Raw genomic sequence first — 18,728 nt, 5'->3', positions numbered from 1 at the left:
GCTCTAGTCTACCAAAACGGGTCTTGGGGGCCTCTGAAAGGGGTTTTGTCTTCTTGTCCGTTCTAGTCTGTGAGGCTCCTCCTTTGCCTGTTTTTTCCACGTCCCATGGTGTTAGTCTTGGTTGCGCTCGTGAGAAATTGGTCGCCATGTCGACAGCTTGTTCCACTGAGAGAGTAGAGTGCTGTCTGAGCCATCTTTGGGTACCATACGGAAGAGCCTCTATGAATTGCTCCATATAGATCTGGTTCATTATCTCTTCCTTTGTACTAGTAGTGGGTCGAAGCCACTTGTCGGCGGCCATCTTTAGTCTAATGAATATGGTTTTAGGGTTTTCTCCGACGTTGCCCTTCTCTTTTCTGAAGCGGACTCTATATGCTTCGCTGTCAAGTCCCAGATGCTCCAATATGACGTCTTTTACTATGGCGTAAGGGGTGTCCCCTGTGTTATTGGCCACTTGGTATGCAGCCTGTGCTTCTCCACTCAGAAGCGGTGCCAAAAAGAAAGGCCATTTCTCTTCTGGCCACCCACACGCTCTGGCAACGCGTTCAAAGTTTGAAAGGAAGGCATCGGGGTCTTCTCCCGTGATGTACTTCTGCAACGAAACCCCGGAATGATTTGGATGGGAGGGCCTCCCTTCTGTTGGCGGTAGTGGGGAGGTAGGTCGTACGACTCGCTGTAGGCTGTCTATCTGGGCTGTAACAGTGTCTCTAAAGGCCTCTCGGTCGGCTTGGGCCAACGTCAATTGTTGACTCACTGCCCACTCCAGCTTTTCTTGCCCGACTATGAGTTGTTGGACGACGGCCTCCATCATGGGTGTACTGATGGATGATGTAATTGATCCCACTTCTGACACCAGTTGTCGGGACGGGGCAGTGAAGAGCCATAGACCTGGTTTACTGATGTAACGTTTTATTCCCCTGTATTTACGTTTTTCATACAAGAGTCTTTGTTTGTTCAGTTCTTTAGAGGGGTCCGTCTTCCTTGACGTCCCGCTTGGTTCAATAGTCCTTTTCTTATCAAGGGCAGTGGACGTTTCTTCCTCTTCTCGGACAGGGTGTCGTTGTCTCAGTAGGGGGAATCCTGCCGTCCTGGGATCGAGCCTCGTCTTCCGGACGTTCCCTCACGAGGTGGAGAAATGAGAAACAGGAAAGGGGTCAGTGATCATTGATAGCTATATCCAATGATTCCCAAGGGACCGGGAGTGATGGAGTACACCCAGAGTGATAGTGCTTTCTACACTGGCACGGTAGAAACAAAGTGGTGGTGGGTGCGCTTTATGCAAAGTAGGGAAGGGAAGGAGAGAAGGAACAATGGACTTGTTATACTCTTGGTTTCGTACGTTTTAGTTTGGTTCGAAACGCCGCGATTCTACTGACGCGCTCTCCCGCCTTCCCAACACCCTTGCCAGCCGCTCCCGTACCTGAAGAAGCCACGCACCCCTTGGTACGTGGCTCGGGGATTCGCCTGGTCGTTGGCCTCCTGGCTCGCCTTCCGCCGCTCCCTCTTCCACGGTGGTTCTCGTCCTCGCCTTCGCCAAGGCCGGCTGCTCCTCCGCTCTCCGAAATTCCAGCTCCTCCGTAGTCGTCTCTTCCGGGTTCTTTACACTGGGTGTATGCCACACCTCCTTCATGGCGTCCGGGTCTTTATCCAGTGAAAGTGCCATGACGTGGCTGGCAGGCGGGGCTTCAGGTCGATTCTGGCTCGGGTTAAAGGGACCGCTGTTTCTCTCGTGGGGAGACGCCGTCTCCCATTCGTCCGGGCTTTCACTCCAGGTTTCCTGATGGGGAGAAAGCAGAGGGGCTAAAGGGGAAAAAGCCTACCACCAGTCGTCAGAGCCCGTAGGGGTATGGCCCGGAGTGGCCCCCTTGTTACAGTGAGTGACAAGGAAATTCTCTCCATGGCAAGAATGTGTCATAGCCAGAGCTATCCTGTATGGGTGAGCACTTGTGTGGTGCCCCAGTGTTATAGAATATTCTGTATGCCAGCCCCCAAAGCCAGGCCAATCTGTCTTCCATGCCTAGATGTCAAGGGTTATGGGAGAGGGTTAGGTAGGCCTAGCAATATATAGGCTGGGAATCTGAGGATCTACGTGTTAAGATGAGAGTCAATCTCGTTGATTATTTGCATCCAGTAGGACTGAAGTCGGGGACAGTCCCAGAGTATGTAAATCAAGGTTCCCTGTGCTCCACAGCCCCGCCAGCATTCAGCACTATGGTCTGGGTTCATTCTGTGCAGTCGAGAAGGTGTGAAATACCAATATAAAATGATTTTAATAAAGGTTTCGGTAAAGGATGAATTGCAAGCGGTGTGCCTCGCTCTGTAATAAATATCCCCCCATTCCTGATTACTCAATTGCCGGCCCAGGTCTTGTTCCCATCTATGCTGACTTGCTTTATAGGTATGGCTGTTACTTTGGATCAGGAATGAATATAGCCCGGAGGTAAGCTGTGTCCCTGAGGATTTAGTAAGTAGCCACTTCTCATATGGCGTGAGGTGCCTGTGGATATTGGGTCAATTGTGGGGTCTAATAGCCAGTGTCGGAGTTGTAGGTAAGGGAGTCGCTCAGGTTCGGGGAGGCTAAAGTCCACACTTAGTTCCCACACTTAGTTGGTGGAAAGGAAGTATTCCTTCGTTGTCAAAAATATTTCCCATGGAGCGGCACTCCGTTCGCTTCCTTGTAGTGAATGTGCCCAAGTCGAGCCAAGGGGTAAAATCTGGATTATCGAACAGCAGTGTTATAGGAGAAGTGAAGGACATAAGGTTGCACTTGAAGCTTGTTTGATCCCAGGTTTCCATCGTAACTCGCGTGATTGGTGAGAGGTATACATTTTTGGGTAGATGCACTTTTTTGAGGACGGGGACCTTCCAGAGAGAGGTACCCGCCAACGCCCTAACCTGAAAGTGCCAATGCTTTTCAGATTCAGGTTAGAACCATTACACCAGGCATCTCATCTGGGCCACATTGTAGTATGAGTACAGGCCCGGAACACCTAGACCCCCCCATTCGACATGGTAAATAACTGAGTTCCTTCTTCATGCGGGGTTTCTTCCCCTTCCAGATATATTGTAATATCTCTGTTTGTAATTTATCGATCATTCCCTTTGGCGAGGCCAGTGGAAGTGCTTGGAATAAATACTGTATTTTGGGGAGAATAGTCCTCTTTATTGCCGCAATCCGTCCTAGCCAAGATATCTGGTGGTGTCTCTATCACCGAAGTTAATTTCTGATCTGGCGGAAGAGAAGTTGGTACTTGATTGAGGAAGTCAGCTGAAGTGTGGGCGCTAATTTGATCCCCAGGTATAGAAGGGTAGTAGTTGTCCACTGAATGGGGTGTTGTATCTTTAAATGGTTTACTAGCGCCTCGGGTAGAGAGAAACTCAGAGCCTGCGACCCAGCAATCCGACACTCAGCCGAAATCGTCCAATTCAGTCAAGAAGGCAGGCAAGGTGGTGGCCGGTTTATCGAGGGTCACCAACATGTCATCAGCATATAGGCTAATGATGTGCTGCTTGCCCCCAAAGACGTCCCCAGTGATCCATAGAGTGAACAGTTTGGGTGACAATGGGCATCCCTGACCTGTGCCCCTGCCAATTGAGAAGGGGGGAGAGATATATCCATTGACCCGAACCATTAGAGTAGGCAGGTGGGAGCAATTCAGGACTCTCTTCGTAAACTTTTTCACTGAGGCCGAAGTGGGTGAGGACCTGTTCCAAAAAAGGCCAATGAACCCTAGTGAAGGGTTTCTCTGCATCGATTGCTAGTAGCATAACCTCACTCAGGGTCTGCGCTGCCTTTTCGATGATGTGCAATATGCGTTTGGTGGTGTTGCCCGTTTGCCTATGGGGAATAAACCCGGCCTGGTCCAGGTCGATGATCAAGGGCATATGTGGGCCCAATCTGCCTGCCAAGATATCCGTGAACAATTTGAGGTCCACGTTTGGCAAAGAAATTGGCTGATAAGAACCACATTGATGCTTGTCTTTGCCAGGTTTGGGAACTACAGCGATAGACGCGGTGAGCATCGAAGAGGGGATCGCTCCGGGGGCAGCAAAGGAGTTAAATAGCCTGGTGAGGATGGCGGGTAAAGCCTAGCAGAAAGTTTCTTTAAAAACGGGAGAATCCATCTGGACCTGGCAATTTTGCTGTTTTTAAATGAGAGATGGCCGATATGACCTCTTCAGGGCAGATATCATCGTCTAAAGCCTCTGTTTGGTCTGGGGTAAGACGAGATGTATGGGCATATTGGTGGCAATAAGAAGCGCTATCAGCAGGGTCAAAGGGTTGACTAGTGTATAGTTGCATATAGAAGTCTGTAAAGGCGTCTTCTGTCTTTATCGGTTGTGATGTGTCCCTTGTCGCGAGTGAACTCCTGATGATTGTCGTGCACGCAATTTGTTGGCTAGTAGGCAACCGCATTTGTCTCCTCCAACATAATAGGAGTGGCGAAGGCGGAGTGCTGCGTATTCCGCCCGGTCCAGAGCAGCGAGCTGGGAGCGCAGTGCCTTCAATTGGCGCCAAGCCCTTGGTGCGCCAGTGTGTTGATGGATATGCTCCAACTTACTGACTTGGGTGGAAAGGGCATCCTTCTGTTTTCGCAGCTTGTTGTTGGCCACAAAGATTGCTTTCAGCTTGCCCCCAAGGACAGTTTTAAGGGCTTCCCAAAGTGTTGCGATAGAGACATCATGCGTGTTGTTCAGAACAAGGTAGGTAGTTATAGTCTTTTGGACTTGAGATACAACTGCGGGACGATGTAGCATTGTGTCACGTAGTTGGCATGGGGGAACCCATATAGATATCGCTAGTGAAAGGGTAACTGCTGAGTTATCAGAGAGCGATGCCGGGTGAATCTCTGTCTCTGTGAGTAAGTGTTGTATGTCCCTCGTGCCAAGGAAGTAGTCCAGCCTGGTGTATGTCTTATGTGCATGGGAGTAAAGGGAGTACTCGCGCGCTTTAGGGTGGGAGTCTTTCCACAAGTCTCAGACCCGTGTCCTTCAGCCACCCTAGCCCGCCCCTAGACAGCGCACCGGTTTGTCCGTGTTGTTGTGCAGACATATCTAGGTCAGGGTCCAGGACCAGATTAAGGTCTCCCCCTATCAAGACCCCGCCCTCTTCAGCCATGAGTGCTTCGCCTAGCGCTAAACGGAGAAAGGCCTCCTGACCCTCATTCTGTGTATATATAGACCCAATGATTAAAGACCTATCGCCCATTGTAAACTAGTAGGTGAGGAGTCTGCCCCTAAATTCAAACCCTTTGTGCCCCACCTTCCCCTTGAAGGAATGTGTTACCAAAATGGCCACCCCAGCCGATTTCGTGGAGGCGGAGGAGAAGAACTGGTGGGGGAACACTCGAGTGCAGGCGGTGGCAGTCCCTGGAAAGGAGGTGTGTCTCCTCGAGTAGGCATATGTCAGCCCCAGAGTTTCTGAGTTATGACAAGACTGCTTTGCACTTAATTTATTAAGACCCTTCACATTGAGGGTGAGTACCTTAAGAGTTGCAGCCGACATTGGGATTATATGTAGAGCGGGGAGTTATAGTGTGTAGTTGCAAGCGACAAGTGTGCTGTCCGGCATCTAGTATCGTCACCCTTCTAGTTATCATGTATGTAATGTAGCATGACCTTAGCGAAGATGAATAAGAACCCAAACCAAAACACTCACACACTATAGAACTAAGAATAGAAAACATGTGGAATAAAAGTCCCAAAATGGACTACTGTCTCTCAATTCTGGGAGTCAGAAGTAGACGGTCCAAAGTGTGGCCAGTGGTCCCGGCCTGGCCCCGTCCAGCCAACCTGCTATGAGTTCATCACAAGAAGAGTTGCCAGTTTCTCTACGGGTCTTCTGTCTGCGACAGGACTTTAGGAACCGACTTCAATGCTGCTTTCTGCCACTCTGCTATCTCTAATGGATCCGGGCAAGTTGTCCCTCTCCCCGCCCTGCGGGTTCATCCCCGGGATCTGCGTCTCCTCCAGCTGGGTGGGGAGGATGTCAGCGAGCATTCCTCTGGTTGTTGATCAATGCAGAGGACCTGACACATTTCCGTCAATGACCGTAGTTAAAAGAGTTTCCCTTCCAAGCAGAAAATAATGCGAAAAGAGTAGGCCACCCCTTTGTTCCGTAGGTGTTGTGTGACTGGTTTGAACTCACGGTGTTGTTGCAATGTGATTGCCACCAGGTCTTGGAACAGTGTTGGTGTCTGGTCCCTAAAGCGGAGGGGGTTCTTATCCCACTCTTTACAAAGGATTTCCTTTTTGACCTGGAAGTCATGGATGCAAACTAATATGTCCACCGGGGGGAACCCCTCCGGGCGCAGTCTTTCGACCTGGTGGGCATGGTCAATTTTAATAATGGTCTTTGGAGGTGCCGCTATGATGAAGTGGAATAGGTCTCCAACAAAGGCGAAGATGTCCTCGCCCTTTGCCATGGGTATCCCGCCTCTTATACGGATGTTATTCCGGCAAGATCTATTCTCCTAGACATCCATGTGGGCTTGGAGATCCAGCTGTTGCTCATGGAGGCGGATTACTTCCTGTTGTAGGGACTCCAGTTCTTCTTCCTGGCTATTTCCCTTTATCTTCCAGGGTTGCAATGTGGTCGCCCACGGAGTCCAAGTCTCTCCTGAGTTCCCAAATGTCTTGAGACAAGTCCCGCTTGACGGACTGCAGGTCGTCCTTGAGAGACATGAATAGGGATTCTAGGAAGAATCGGGTGACTGGTTCCTCATCTTTAGCTGGGTCCAGTGGTCCAGAGGTGGGGCGGGGAGGGGGGGTCCCCCCGCAGGGCCTCCGGATTGCCAGAAAGCATCCCCTTGATGGTGTGGTCCTTTTTTGTACGGGCTGACTTCATCCCTCCTTATCGGCAGACCAGGTCTAAGGTCCCATGTCGCTGTGAAGGCCCTTCGCCAGTGCGCCTCCCCTTCGTCTTTCAGACAAGCTCACAGTCCGCAATGGCTGGGGTCAGGACCCCAGGGTAGCAAGCCACAGGTCAGACCACCGCGAAGGCCCATCGCAGTAGGGGCTTGAATCCACGGGCGATGCAGCCACTGGCCTGGGATTTCCTTTAGTGTGTGCTGCTTTGGGAGATGGAGGTGGGACGGCGGTCGCCCGAGGTCTCAGAGTGCTGCTATGGCTGTGGTCTGGATTCCCCCAGCGGCTTGACTCCCTGCTGGGGGAGCGCCTGTTCTGTTGCAGTGTCCCTCCCCCGTGGTCCCCTATTGCCGGTTGTGCTGGTTCAGGAGGGGCGCTCCAGCTCTTGAAGGGGAGGTAGGCGCGCCTCAGTGTGCTGAGGGCTTCACCTCTGCCACCAGACTAGGGGTGTGCTAGATCTGAGTGCAGCCTCCCTATTCACCTCGGCTTCACTGTATCTCGGTGGGGGCCCAGTCAGTGCTGCTCCGCCCAGTCCCTGCATGTTTCTCCCTGCAGGGACCGTCAGATGAGGTCTTCATGAGCCGGAGCCGGAGTACAGTCGGTCCCGGGGTCAGGCGGGCTCAACTTGGCTGCAGCCCGAGCACGCCTAGGCCTCGGTAGGGATCAGTCCCGCGTTGACCCGGCTGCAGGTAGCAGTTCACTCCATTGCTGCAGACCGTCCGCAGCTGCTGTCTCTCGCTCTATGGAGCTGGTGCTGATGGTCCTGGCTGGCGTACATCTCCATGCCAAACTCTCGCGGGCACGCCCCTGAGCCCAGTGCGAGCCGCACTCCATGCTCCAGGCCCCTTTAGTAGGCATCCAACTCAGACGGGAGCTTGCTCCAATTCCACGGCTATTCAGTGCCAGAAGGTGCGCATGGTGGTCAGTGGACCCCAGCTGCTTTACCCAGCTTCCGCTTCTGGGCTGGCAGCGGGGACAGTGAGACGGGAAAAGGACATCTTACCCGTCCGCCATTTGGCCACGCCTGAACATATCCATGTTAAAGGAGCGAACTCTTGGCTTGAGTCGGTAAGTAAAAGCATCCTTCCCTTTTGCTTTTAGGAGGAGGCAAAGTATGGTGTTGAACAACTGTAATTGTGCATCCTATTTTCTTGCTCTTGTTTGAGATTTCTGAGCAGGATACAAGCAAAGACATCCCTTTTCTAATGAACGAGCCATCTACAGCAGAGGAGGTCAACCCTTTTGAAAGGAGACAGCAAATTAAGTTCATTATGAATAACCAAACAATGTAAAAATAGAAACATTCAGCACAAACCTGAGCAGAAAAATGCAGGAACTCACCACATAACATCTCTCTTACTCTTTCTCCAATGTCCTTCATAATTCCACATCCATTTTGGAAAAAGAAAAATAGAGTTTCCTCCTCTGGGCCTCACCTCACAAATCGAGCCACATTCCATCCTTCCCTCTCATAACCCAGCCCCTGATCATCAAGTTCAGTACACACAAGAGTAATCCCTTGCATCTTTTTCCCTAACATGTAAACTCCAACAAAGTTGTCATTTAAACTATTTTTTTTTTTTTTTAAAAGAATTTTATTGTTTTGTAAAACAGTGAAAACAGTAGGACACTGAAACGAACCTTGCATACATATCCCTAGATAGATCACCACCCCATTGCACAATCCCTCAACCAACCCTAGTTCTATTGCAGTTCGAAAGACTCTGGCTCCCCACCGTCCCACCATCCCGCAGGTCCCCTTAACCATCCGAGTCAGAGGAGTCCTCATCTGAAAGAGGCGGCGGATCGCATATTCCTCCCCTGTACTTGTTCCATGCCCCCCAGACCTTGGCCCACTTGCGAGGGCATCCCCGTCTAAGGAATACAGAACGCTCTGCAAACATGGCTGCGTCCATCTCCCTGCGCCACGTGGACAGCAATGGCACCTCCTCTGCACCCCATTTTTGGGCTATATTCCTTTTGGCCGTCATGATGCCCAGCGTCACCCAGCCCTGCGTCTGACGATCGAGGTCATTGGGCTCCCACACATTTACCAAACAGCGTCTGGGTTCTGGCAACAGCGATATTCCACACGCCTGTGACATTGTACGTAGCACTCGTTTCCAAAAGTCTTGAATGATTGGGCAGTCCCAGATGGTGTGGTAAAAAGTTCCCTCCTCCCCACAACCCCGCAAGCAGAAGGGATGTGGCGCTCTGCCCATCTTGTGTAGTAAGCACCTGGTGTAGTAGGAGCGATGTAAAATACGAAGCTGCACCAGTCGCAGCCTCGAGGGTATACCCGCCTCGCGCGGCGAGGCCAGTGCCTCACGCCACTCTGGGTCATCAAGATCGCCGATCTCGTCAGCCCACCGCTCCCGCAGGATCCCCATAGGGTCCGGTAGATTGTTGACCAGCTTGCGGTACGTGGAGGAAGTAGCCTTCTTTGGCATATATTCCGTCAGCAACCTGTCCTCTAACGGAGACGCCTCCGGAACCTTCGCTCCAGGAGCCAGCTGTGTCATTAGGGCATGCCTCATCTGGAGGTATCTGAACCATTCCGAGGGGGCCAGCTCGTACTGCTGCTGCAGGCGCGCGAACCGGACGACCTCCCCCTTTTGCCACACATCGCCTATCACCGATATTCCAATGTTGTCCCAAGCGTCGAAGCCCTTGCTGTCCCTCAGACGTCCCAGCTTCTTGGCATCCCACAGAGGTGTTAGCTGAGTCAAGACCCCTCGCCATCCCAACCTGGCCTGAGCAGCATGCCAGATGGATATAGTCTGCCGCAAAGGGCCGATCATCCTCGAGGCCAGTCGGGTATCATACAGTGGGGACAGCATACCCCTCTCACCCAGCACGTCCCTGTCCGCCTTAAATGCCGGGTCAGATTGAGGCGCGTGGAGCCACTGGTTAATCACCTTCAGCTGCGCCGCCCAGTAATAAAGCTGGATATCCGGGAGTGCAATTCCCCCATCATACCACCCACAAACCAGCTTAGACTGCGCTATGCGCGCCGGCCTGTTGCCCCAGAGCAGGCTGGACACCTGCGCCGCTATCGCACGGAAGTAGGCCGGAGGCACCTGGTATGGGGTATTCTCTAGTACGTATAGAAACCGCGGCAGAGCCATCATCTTGAAGAGCGCCGCTCTCCCAACCAGGGTCAGGGGCAGCGCTCCCCAATACTGCACGTCCCGCTTAAGGCGGTCCATCTGAGGGCTTAGATTGCGCTTGAAGAATTCCGTCTGATCCAGCGCGATGTGTATCCCCAGGTATTTGAACGACCCCTCCGCCACCCGGAGCGGGCAACTCGTCGGTAGCCGCGGGGGTGGGCCCCGTAGCACCAGGAGGACCGACTTCGACCAGTTGATCGTGTAGCCAGACGCCCGGCCGAAAATCTCGCAGATGTTAAGTAGTGTCAAGATGGAACGCCTCGGGGAGGACAAATAGAGCAGTATGTCATCCGCGTAGAGTGAGACGCGGTCCTCCCAGTCGGCAGACCACCGGAGGCCCCGCATCATGGGCTCCCAGCGGATCCAAGCCGCAAGCGGCTCAAGCACTAGGGCGAAAAGTAGAGGCGACAGAGGGCAGCCCTGTCTCGTGCCACGTGTCAATGGGAAGTACTCCGACATGTGCCCGTTGGCCGTGACATGGGCTAGAGGTTTAGTATAGAGAAGCTGGACCCAGGCACAAAATCTCGGTCCGAACCCCAGATGCTGGAGTACCGCGAAGAGAAAGGGCCACTCCACCATGTCGAACGCCATTCGTGCGTCAAGGGAGAGAATAACAGCCGGCTCCTGCAACCGCTCCACTCGGGCCAGCACACCATGCAGTCGCCTCAGATTGTGAGACGTACTTCTGCCAGGCATAAAACCGGATTGATCCGGGTGTACAATTTCAGATAAGTTAGGTGTGAGCCGGGCGGCCAACACCTTCGCGAGAATCTTGGCCTCCGCGTTGATCAGTGAAATGGGACGGTAGGAGGTACATCGGTCCGCCGGCTTACCCGGCTTCGGAATTACCACAATGGTGGCCGTTCGCTGGTCCTCAGGGAGTTCTCCCACCTCAAGGCTATGTGTGAACATATTCAGTAGGTGCGGCGTTAACGTCTCGGAGAGTCGCTGGTAAAGCTCGATTGGGATGCCGTTCGGTCCGAGCGCCTTACCAGGCTGCAGCGCGCCGATAGCCGCCTGGAGCTCCTCCACCGTGAGCTCAGCCTCGAGCGTCTCTCGAGCCTCAGGGGAAAGCTTGGGCATCTGCAGGTCTCTGATGTAAGTCAGTGCCATCTCCACCGTCATGGACGAGTTGGAGGAGTATACTTCGCGAAAGTGCTCCGCCAGAGTGCGCACAATTACTCGTGGGTCTGTTGCTGCCAACCCCTCATCAGTGCTCAGCTGTGCAATCCCCCTGGCGCCCTTATCACGCCTGTCAAGCCACGCCAGTAACCTACCGGTTTTGTCCCCCACATCATAAACTGTGTGCCTCGAAGCCTCTAGGCGCTGCCTGACGCGCTCTGCGAGGTGCTCTTTATATTTCGTCTGAGCCACATGCAGGTCATGCGAGGCTGCACGGGAGGGAGCCGCGGCCTGGCGGGCCTCCGCCGCCCGGAGCTCGAGCTCAAGCGACTGTAGTTCAGCTACCTGTTCGCGCTTGTGTTCCGAAACGGCGGCCATCGCCCGGCCCGCACCACCGTTTTGTACGCCTCCCAAAGAACCGCAGGGGAGTCGACCGAGGCGGCATTTTCCTGGAAGTAGAATTTCGTCGCTTGCACTATGGATTTATTAATCTTTGGTAGGCGAATGTAGCTAGGGCGTAGCGGATAAACGCGACGGCGCATTAGGTGGTAACTAGTGTATTGCAAGAGGATCGGGGAGTGATCAGAGATGCCTCTGGGTCGAATGTCTATACTGTCAACATTCTGGAGACAACCGGGGGAACCTAGAAAGTAATCAATGCGGGTGAGACTGTCATGCACCCCGGAGTGATACGTGTAATGCTGTGCCGTCGGATGATGAAGCCGCCATATGTCCGTTAATCCGATCGCCGTCGCGAAGCCCGCAAGGCGGGACACTCCCCCACTCTTCCCCCTAGGCGGAGACCGGTCAGTGAGATCGTTCATTACAGCATTAAAGTCGCCACCCAATAACACCTCCCCCTCCGGTAGTGCGAGCAGGAACTCACTGAGTGCCGGGAGCGCCGAAGCGTGCAGTCCGGGTGGGATATAGACAGACACTATGTTGAGGGGCCGGCCCTCCCACTGTGTGTGCGCTGCGGCGAAGCGCCCAGCCCCGTCCGTGTGTACACTGAGCACGATCAAGGGGGACCGACGCCGCAGCAGGATACCAACCCCCCCGGGACCCAGAGGTGAATTCAGAGTGTGCCACCATCTTATACCCCCATCTGTCAAGCGCTTTAGTTGTGGAGCCAGTGAGGTGGGTCTCCTGGAGCAGGGCCACTGTCGGGGAGCATCTTTTGAGACTATGCAAGACCAGGCCCCGCTTAATTTTATCTCCCAAGCCCCGTACATTCCATGTGAGTAAAGAGAGGGGTGGCGCCGGAGTCAGAGCGTTGTCAGGGGATGGGTCATGCTGCACTTCGGACATTACGGTGGCTGGGCAAAGTGACGGAGCATGGTGCGGATAGCGTGGCGTGATGCATGTGGCATGCAGTGAAAGCGCGCTGGGTTTAGGTCAAAGGCCCGTGTCCTACAGAACCCCAACATAACAACAAAACCGTAAAACATTCCCCACTCCCCCCCCCCCTCCCTGCCTCCCTGCCACACGGACTCAGAACTGCCCGCCACCCCAACTCAGCAGAGTGCTCCATTCCCAGAACCCCAACCAGTACTTGCGCTGTAAGGAGCGTGGGGTCCGAGGAAGACCAAAACATCCCCTGTCCCCAGGTCCCATCGTTCACACCCTCGGGCAATAGGACGTAGGCCAGTCCAGCATCGGTGGGCACCAGATATTAGTCTCCGGCTTCACGCCGCTGCCACGGCATCAGCCGGTGGGCTCCCCCTCAGTCTCCTCCGCGCGCCGGTCACGGCCCTCAGAGTCCTCCTCACTCCCCAGGCGCCTCGTCCTGCGGGCCGAACGTCCACCCCCCGTAGCTGGGCGCCATCCCTCCAGCCAGTCGTGAGCCTCCTCCGGTGTGTTGAAAAATACAGTTTTGCCATCCGCCACCACGCGGAGTCGCGCCGGGAAGAGCATAGCGTAGGGAAGTTCTCGGGCCCTCAGTTTCTTTTTGACCTCCAGGAAGCTTCGGCGCTGCGCCGCCACCGCCGCCGTATAGTCCGGGAAGAAGGACACCGTGGAGTTCTGGAGACGGATAGGCGGCGCCACCCGCGCCGCCTGAAGAATTGCATCCCTGTCGCGGAAATTGAACAGGCGGGCCAGGACAGGCCGCGGGGGCGCACCCACTCGCGGTCGGCCGCCGGGCACCCTATGGGCGCGTTCCACCGAGAAAAAGGTTGACAGGCCCCTGGGCTGCAACTTGGACTTGATCAAGTCTTCAATGTAGAGGTCCATGGTTGGGTGCCCTTCGCTTTCGGGGATCCCTGTGATGCGCACGTTGTTGCGGCGAGAGCGCCCCTCTTGATCGTCCAGCCTGGCCGCCATGCGCTTGTTGTCCGTCTCCAGCTGGGACACCTTTTGTAGGAGATAGCTCGAGTCTTTTGCCAGGGTCTCCGTCACCTGCTCAACATCCGCAACTCTGGCGGACATTTTCTGGAAGTCCGCTCGGAGAAGAGACACGTCCGCGGAGATTGACCCCACCGTCGTCTGTACTTGTGTCAAGGCAGCCATAATGTCTTCCAGCGTTACTTTAGGCGTCTCCTTGTCCGCCGCCATCTTCTCGGTGCGCCCGCCACGGTCAGGCAATGCGGAGGAGTCCTTGGTGTAAGCGAATTTGTCGAGTTTGCCCTGCGGATTCCCTTTGGGCCCCTTCCCGCTCATGGTCACAGCAGGCGGCGCCGCCCGACTCTCCCTCCCGCTCACCACTGGCGAGCCGGTGAAATGGGCCTCTCCGACCGGGCAACGTCCAACTCAGGCAGCCCAGGAGCCGCCCACCACTGCCAGCCGCTCGCCTGGGGTCAGCACGGCGAAGCGTCCAGGTCTCAGCGAAATCCGGTACCAGGCGGGCGCACAGCCCTCAGTCCTCCCCTCCGGTCACAATAAGTAGTAGGCGCCCCGGGGGACCCCACAGGTGCCAGGCAGCAGTGCCAGGGGTCGCGCTGCAGGCAGCCAAGACGAGCAGCCCCTCCGCTCCGCTATACGCGCCGGACCTCGCAGCCGGGGGCCGACCAGGATCTCTGGGCCCGATTATTCCACCCCCGCAGGGCCACTCGCTGCGGTGTCGCTCAGGCCTCGCCCCTCCACTCAGGCAACGGTTAGTCAGGGGCCGCAAACACCCCGCCTCCGCCTCAGAGACGGCCGCTCTCCGTCTGGGGCACCTCAGTCACTCAAGGCCCCGGCTTTCAGCGCCGATGCAGGCCGCAACTCACCGGACCTCGCTGTGCACGCTCTGGGTGTCCGGGAAACTCCGGGATCGGATCAGCCGGCGTCGCGTCGTCTCCGCCTGTGGTATTAGGACAGCCCTGAGTCCTCCCCTCCGGGCACAGTAAGTAACAGGCGCCCCGGGGGGCCTCACCGGCGCCAGGCAGCGGCGCCCAGATTTGCGATGCAGGCAGCCAAGATGGGCAGCGCCTCGGCTCCACTCTGCCAGCCTTTCCTCGCAGCAGGGGCCGACCAGGATCTCTGGGCCCGATTGTTCCGCCCCCGCAGGGCCACCCGCTGCGGTATCGCTCAGGCCTCGCCCCTCCGCTCAGGCAACGGTCCGCCCGGGGCCGCAAACACTCCGCCTCCGCCCCAGAGACGGCCGCGCTCCGTCCGGGGCACCTCCGTCACTCGAGGCCCCGGCTTTCAGTGCTGGTGTAGGCCGCGGATCTCCAGACCTCGCTGTTCGCGCCCTGGGTGCCCGGGAAACTTCGGGATCGGATCAATCGGCGTCGCTTCGTTTCCGCCGTTGGTACAAGGACCCTGGAGCCGGATCACTTCATGGATGGTGCACGGATGTCAGGGGAGTCGATCTCACCCTCGGAGCCCAACTAGGCTGCGGCCATCTTGCTCGGCTGCAAGCCATTTAAACTATTTTCAATATGAATATCAATCGCAAAATGCAATGCTTCAAGATGTTTGTTATTAATAGTGCTGTCATCAGGGAATATGTTGGGGCCTCCTTACTGTTCGACGGGCTCCTTCCAGCCAGAATGACCATCCGGTTTCAATTCCGACTGACTACATTGTTATTCGGAGGTCAGAATTCAAAGCGGGTTGTCGGTCGAAAAGCCTCCGACCAGCAGCACCCATTACAAATTTTTAGATGCTATTTTTCAGAAGGATAGTTCACAGTTGCAGTTTCCATGGAGAAATATACTCTGAGTGTTTGCGGCCCTTGTTCATTTGGTTTCCCACATCAAACCAGTTTGAAGGATAAACCTAATCACATTTTAGTAGAAGACAGCACTGCTACAGGTCAGGAGTATTGGCCTTATTCAGAGTTTGGTGGACAGATGCTCCATCACAAATGGGGCTCATGTTCTTCTAATACATCTGACGGGATATTGGCCATGTGAAACCATTTTGACATATTTACTTCCACATATTTGTGCTCTTCATTCAATGAATGAATGAATGAATGAATACCTAACACTTTATCATCTCTGAAGTTAATCTAACTTTGTGCATTCACACCATGCCAAACCTGTATAGTGCCATACTTCTGAAGTAGTCTATTTACTTTTATTTTGACGTTGGGGTGCCTGGTGCATTCTGCTATCTCAGACGTGCATAACCCCACAATTGACCATTCCGGACTATTAATCAACTTTAAATATAATAGTGACAGCAGTTCTGATACTCGATTATGGTAGTATTTCAATAATTCCAGACAGAGATGTAATCTGAGCTGCAACCCATGTTTTTTTATGCATCAGTGATTGAACCCCATCGTTGATATGGTTGAGGTAGTCTATCTGTGCCAGCAAAGTGACAGGTTCTCGTTTGCCAAGAAGAAATCCAGCAGTACTTGGAAGTTTTCTCTGAATAAATCACAGACTGCTTGTTTTTGTGTTTTTGTCTCTAAAGATTATTACACTGTCATCAAATCATCATGGGCATCATTATGAACCTTTATAGTGGCTTATATTGCATGAGTATGTGACCTTGGTTGCCTTCTCCAGACAAAGCTGTCCATATAACAAAAAGGCACTTGCAAAGTCAAATTGTCAGACGCACATTGTGAGTCCTGAATACAATATTTTAAAACATGCTGTAGTGAATAAAAACAAACAAAAATGTTTAATTTCTATATAAAATACATCTACAAGATTTCAAGATGGAGTATACTTTTGAGGTGTAAAATACTACCTCACTAATTGCAATGCAGGCACTAACTAGGAGGTGGTCTAATAGACCAAACATCCAATAAAATGTGGTGAGAGAGAAATATTCCTCTGGGCGGAGCGGAAAAACCATATATATATGTTAAGGAATTGATAATAATAGGACATGCAGACAGCTGCACTGTCAAGCCTGAACCAAAAACCTTACTAATTTACACAATTTTGCTTGTACAACCACCAAACAGCCCATTGATACAATAGTGATCAATTGAATTCTGAGCCGCTTTATCATTTCAGCGTTAGCAGCTGTGCAACCAGAAGTCGGTAGGAAAATTTATGCAGGCTCTATATTGATAATAATGGTTGAATGTACATCACTTTGTTGTAATTTTGTTACTGGCAAAGTATAATTGAGAAAGTAGTGACTAACTTAGAGTAGAAATCTTTTGCAAAGATGAATACATAATGTACTGACATAAGCAATGTAAGCAGTCAGGTACTGCTAAATGTCAATGTAAGCAGTCAGGTCCTGCTAAAGTCACCTTTTCATTGTGTCTATGAATACAAACTTAGTTGATAATTTATTCTTATCCCCCTTTTCTGTCCTATTCAGGCTGAGAGCTGCCCAAGACCATATTGATGAACTCCATAGGAAACAGGATGCTTTGGAAGAGAATGAGCGACAACTCCGTCATTTAAAGGATGAGATTGCAATCTTGTCTTCTGAGAAGTCTATTCTACAGGGGAAGTGAGTGATCCACTTTAAACATGTCAACTAAAAAAAGTCTGTCTCCGAATAATGAATCGAAAGAATATATTTAACTTTTACAAATGTTAGTATCTTTAACTTTGTCACACTGCACTGTTGATCTTCAGTTTAAGAATTTACCGAGCATAGTCGGAATGACAGCTGGCAATTAATTTCTTCATCCTGATTGTTGATCCTTCTGTCTAAAAGGAATCTTGGCTGTCTTTTTGTGTGCTCCTTTATGCTTTCTTCTTGAGATATTTAGTCCTTCTGTTTAGAAATGGAAAACAGAATCATTGCCTTTTGATGCCGTGGGGCACCTGCAGTGTACTCATAGCTGCATTGCATGCTGGCTCTACAGAACCACCTGTCCCGGTGTCAGAATATGTCACAGGTATTTTTCCTTTTTCTTTCTGGCAACTCACCTTTGTCTCCTTAAGTAGATCAGCTCAGGTAAAGGGGTCGTCTTTCTTTTTTGACTTCCCTGAAGGATGGTTTCTGTTCCACTCAGTTCAGTTTGCAAAAGACCTTCAGGCATCCAAGCACTGAACGGAAAACTAAGAACTGGAAAAGAGAATTGTAAAAGAGAGGAGTCTTAACAAGCATCGAAGCACACATTTCTATGTGTTTTCTTCACTACCTCTGGACGCCAGCTACATTACTTAGCTAATCACAAGAAGAAAGTCCTTCCACTTCCTCTCTGAAATTTAGTTAGAATTAAAGCTCTTCTTTATGGGACTCAAAGCACTAGCCTGGGAGTGAAAACCCATGTAGAGCTCATTAAGTGATGGATAAGATTTTAAAAATGTTTTTTGGGCCCTCAATAGGCAAACCAATCTTCTGTTTTATCTCTGGAGTGATATGGGATCTAAATGGTGCATTTGTACCAATCTGTGCAGCCTTGCTCTGATCATCTTTACATGTGCAGTCAGCCAATACACAAAGCGGCATGGATAGCATTGCAATAATGCAGTTTGACTCTCAGAACACCTGATCAGATGTAGCCAAATGGATGACATTGCAACGAAAACTATTACAACGCATACCTTCTCAACGTGGTCCATACAGCGCAGCTTTCATTACAATGCATGCCATTACAACGCAAGCCATTACAACGCATATTCCATTACAAAATTACTATTCTTTCACCACTGGGTGCTTACCGCAGGGAAGGTGCTGGTCTGTGAGGGATGTGCGTTGTAATGGATCCTGTGTTGTTTTGACCGCGTTGTAAAGGCATTGCGTTGTAATGCCTGCATTGTAATGGATATTTCCAGTTCTTAAAATTATTTCTAAAAGTCGATCCACAGGACCATTGGTGTGGGTGTGCCCTCTTTCATGCCATCCACTGAATATCTATTAGAGTGGTCTATGGCAATCAAAGACCACAATGCAAAGACCTCAATCTGCTGTTATAGAATAACTTCTTGGCACAGAAGGGCAGAATAAAGTAAACGTGCCTACAAGGGATTTTTTTACAAAAAATCTTGTTGATTCAAAGACCTATATTTGTGAAGCCCTAATTAGTGAATTCAAAGAAACAAATTAACAAAATCAATGATATTCATTCAGAACGACTGTATCAACAAAGGAAAACAAGTGTTTTTTTTTTTAACTGCAAATTTATGTAGAAAAATCTGTTTATAAATAAGGGTACACAATGAAAATCACATAAACACAAAAGTGACTGAGATAGATTGTTTATACAGCAACTAA

General features: G+C 51.9%; 1 protein-coding gene across 1 annotated transcript in view; it reads left to right on the top strand.

Moving 5' to 3' along the window:
* SPATA18 (spermatogenesis associated 18) overlaps positions 1-18,728 on the top strand; it is a 168,452-nt gene that overhangs the window by 91,674 nt on the left and 58,050 nt on the right. The window contains exon 6 of the mRNA XM_085642107.1: positions 16,878-17,012. Within this exon, the coding sequence (XP_085498233.1) occupies positions 16,878-17,012 (135 nt within the window). The remainder of the gene's footprint in view (positions 1-16,877; positions 17,013-18,728) is intronic.

This window comes from Triturus cristatus, chromosome 2_2 (genome assembly GCF_964204655.1).
Source record: "Triturus cristatus chromosome 2_2, aTriCri1.1, whole genome shotgun sequence".
Lineage (NCBI taxonomy): Eukaryota > Metazoa > Chordata > Amphibia > Caudata > Salamandridae > Triturus > Triturus cristatus.
Note: the sequence above shows the minus strand (reverse complement) of the source record. Positions and strands in the feature narration are given on the sequence as shown.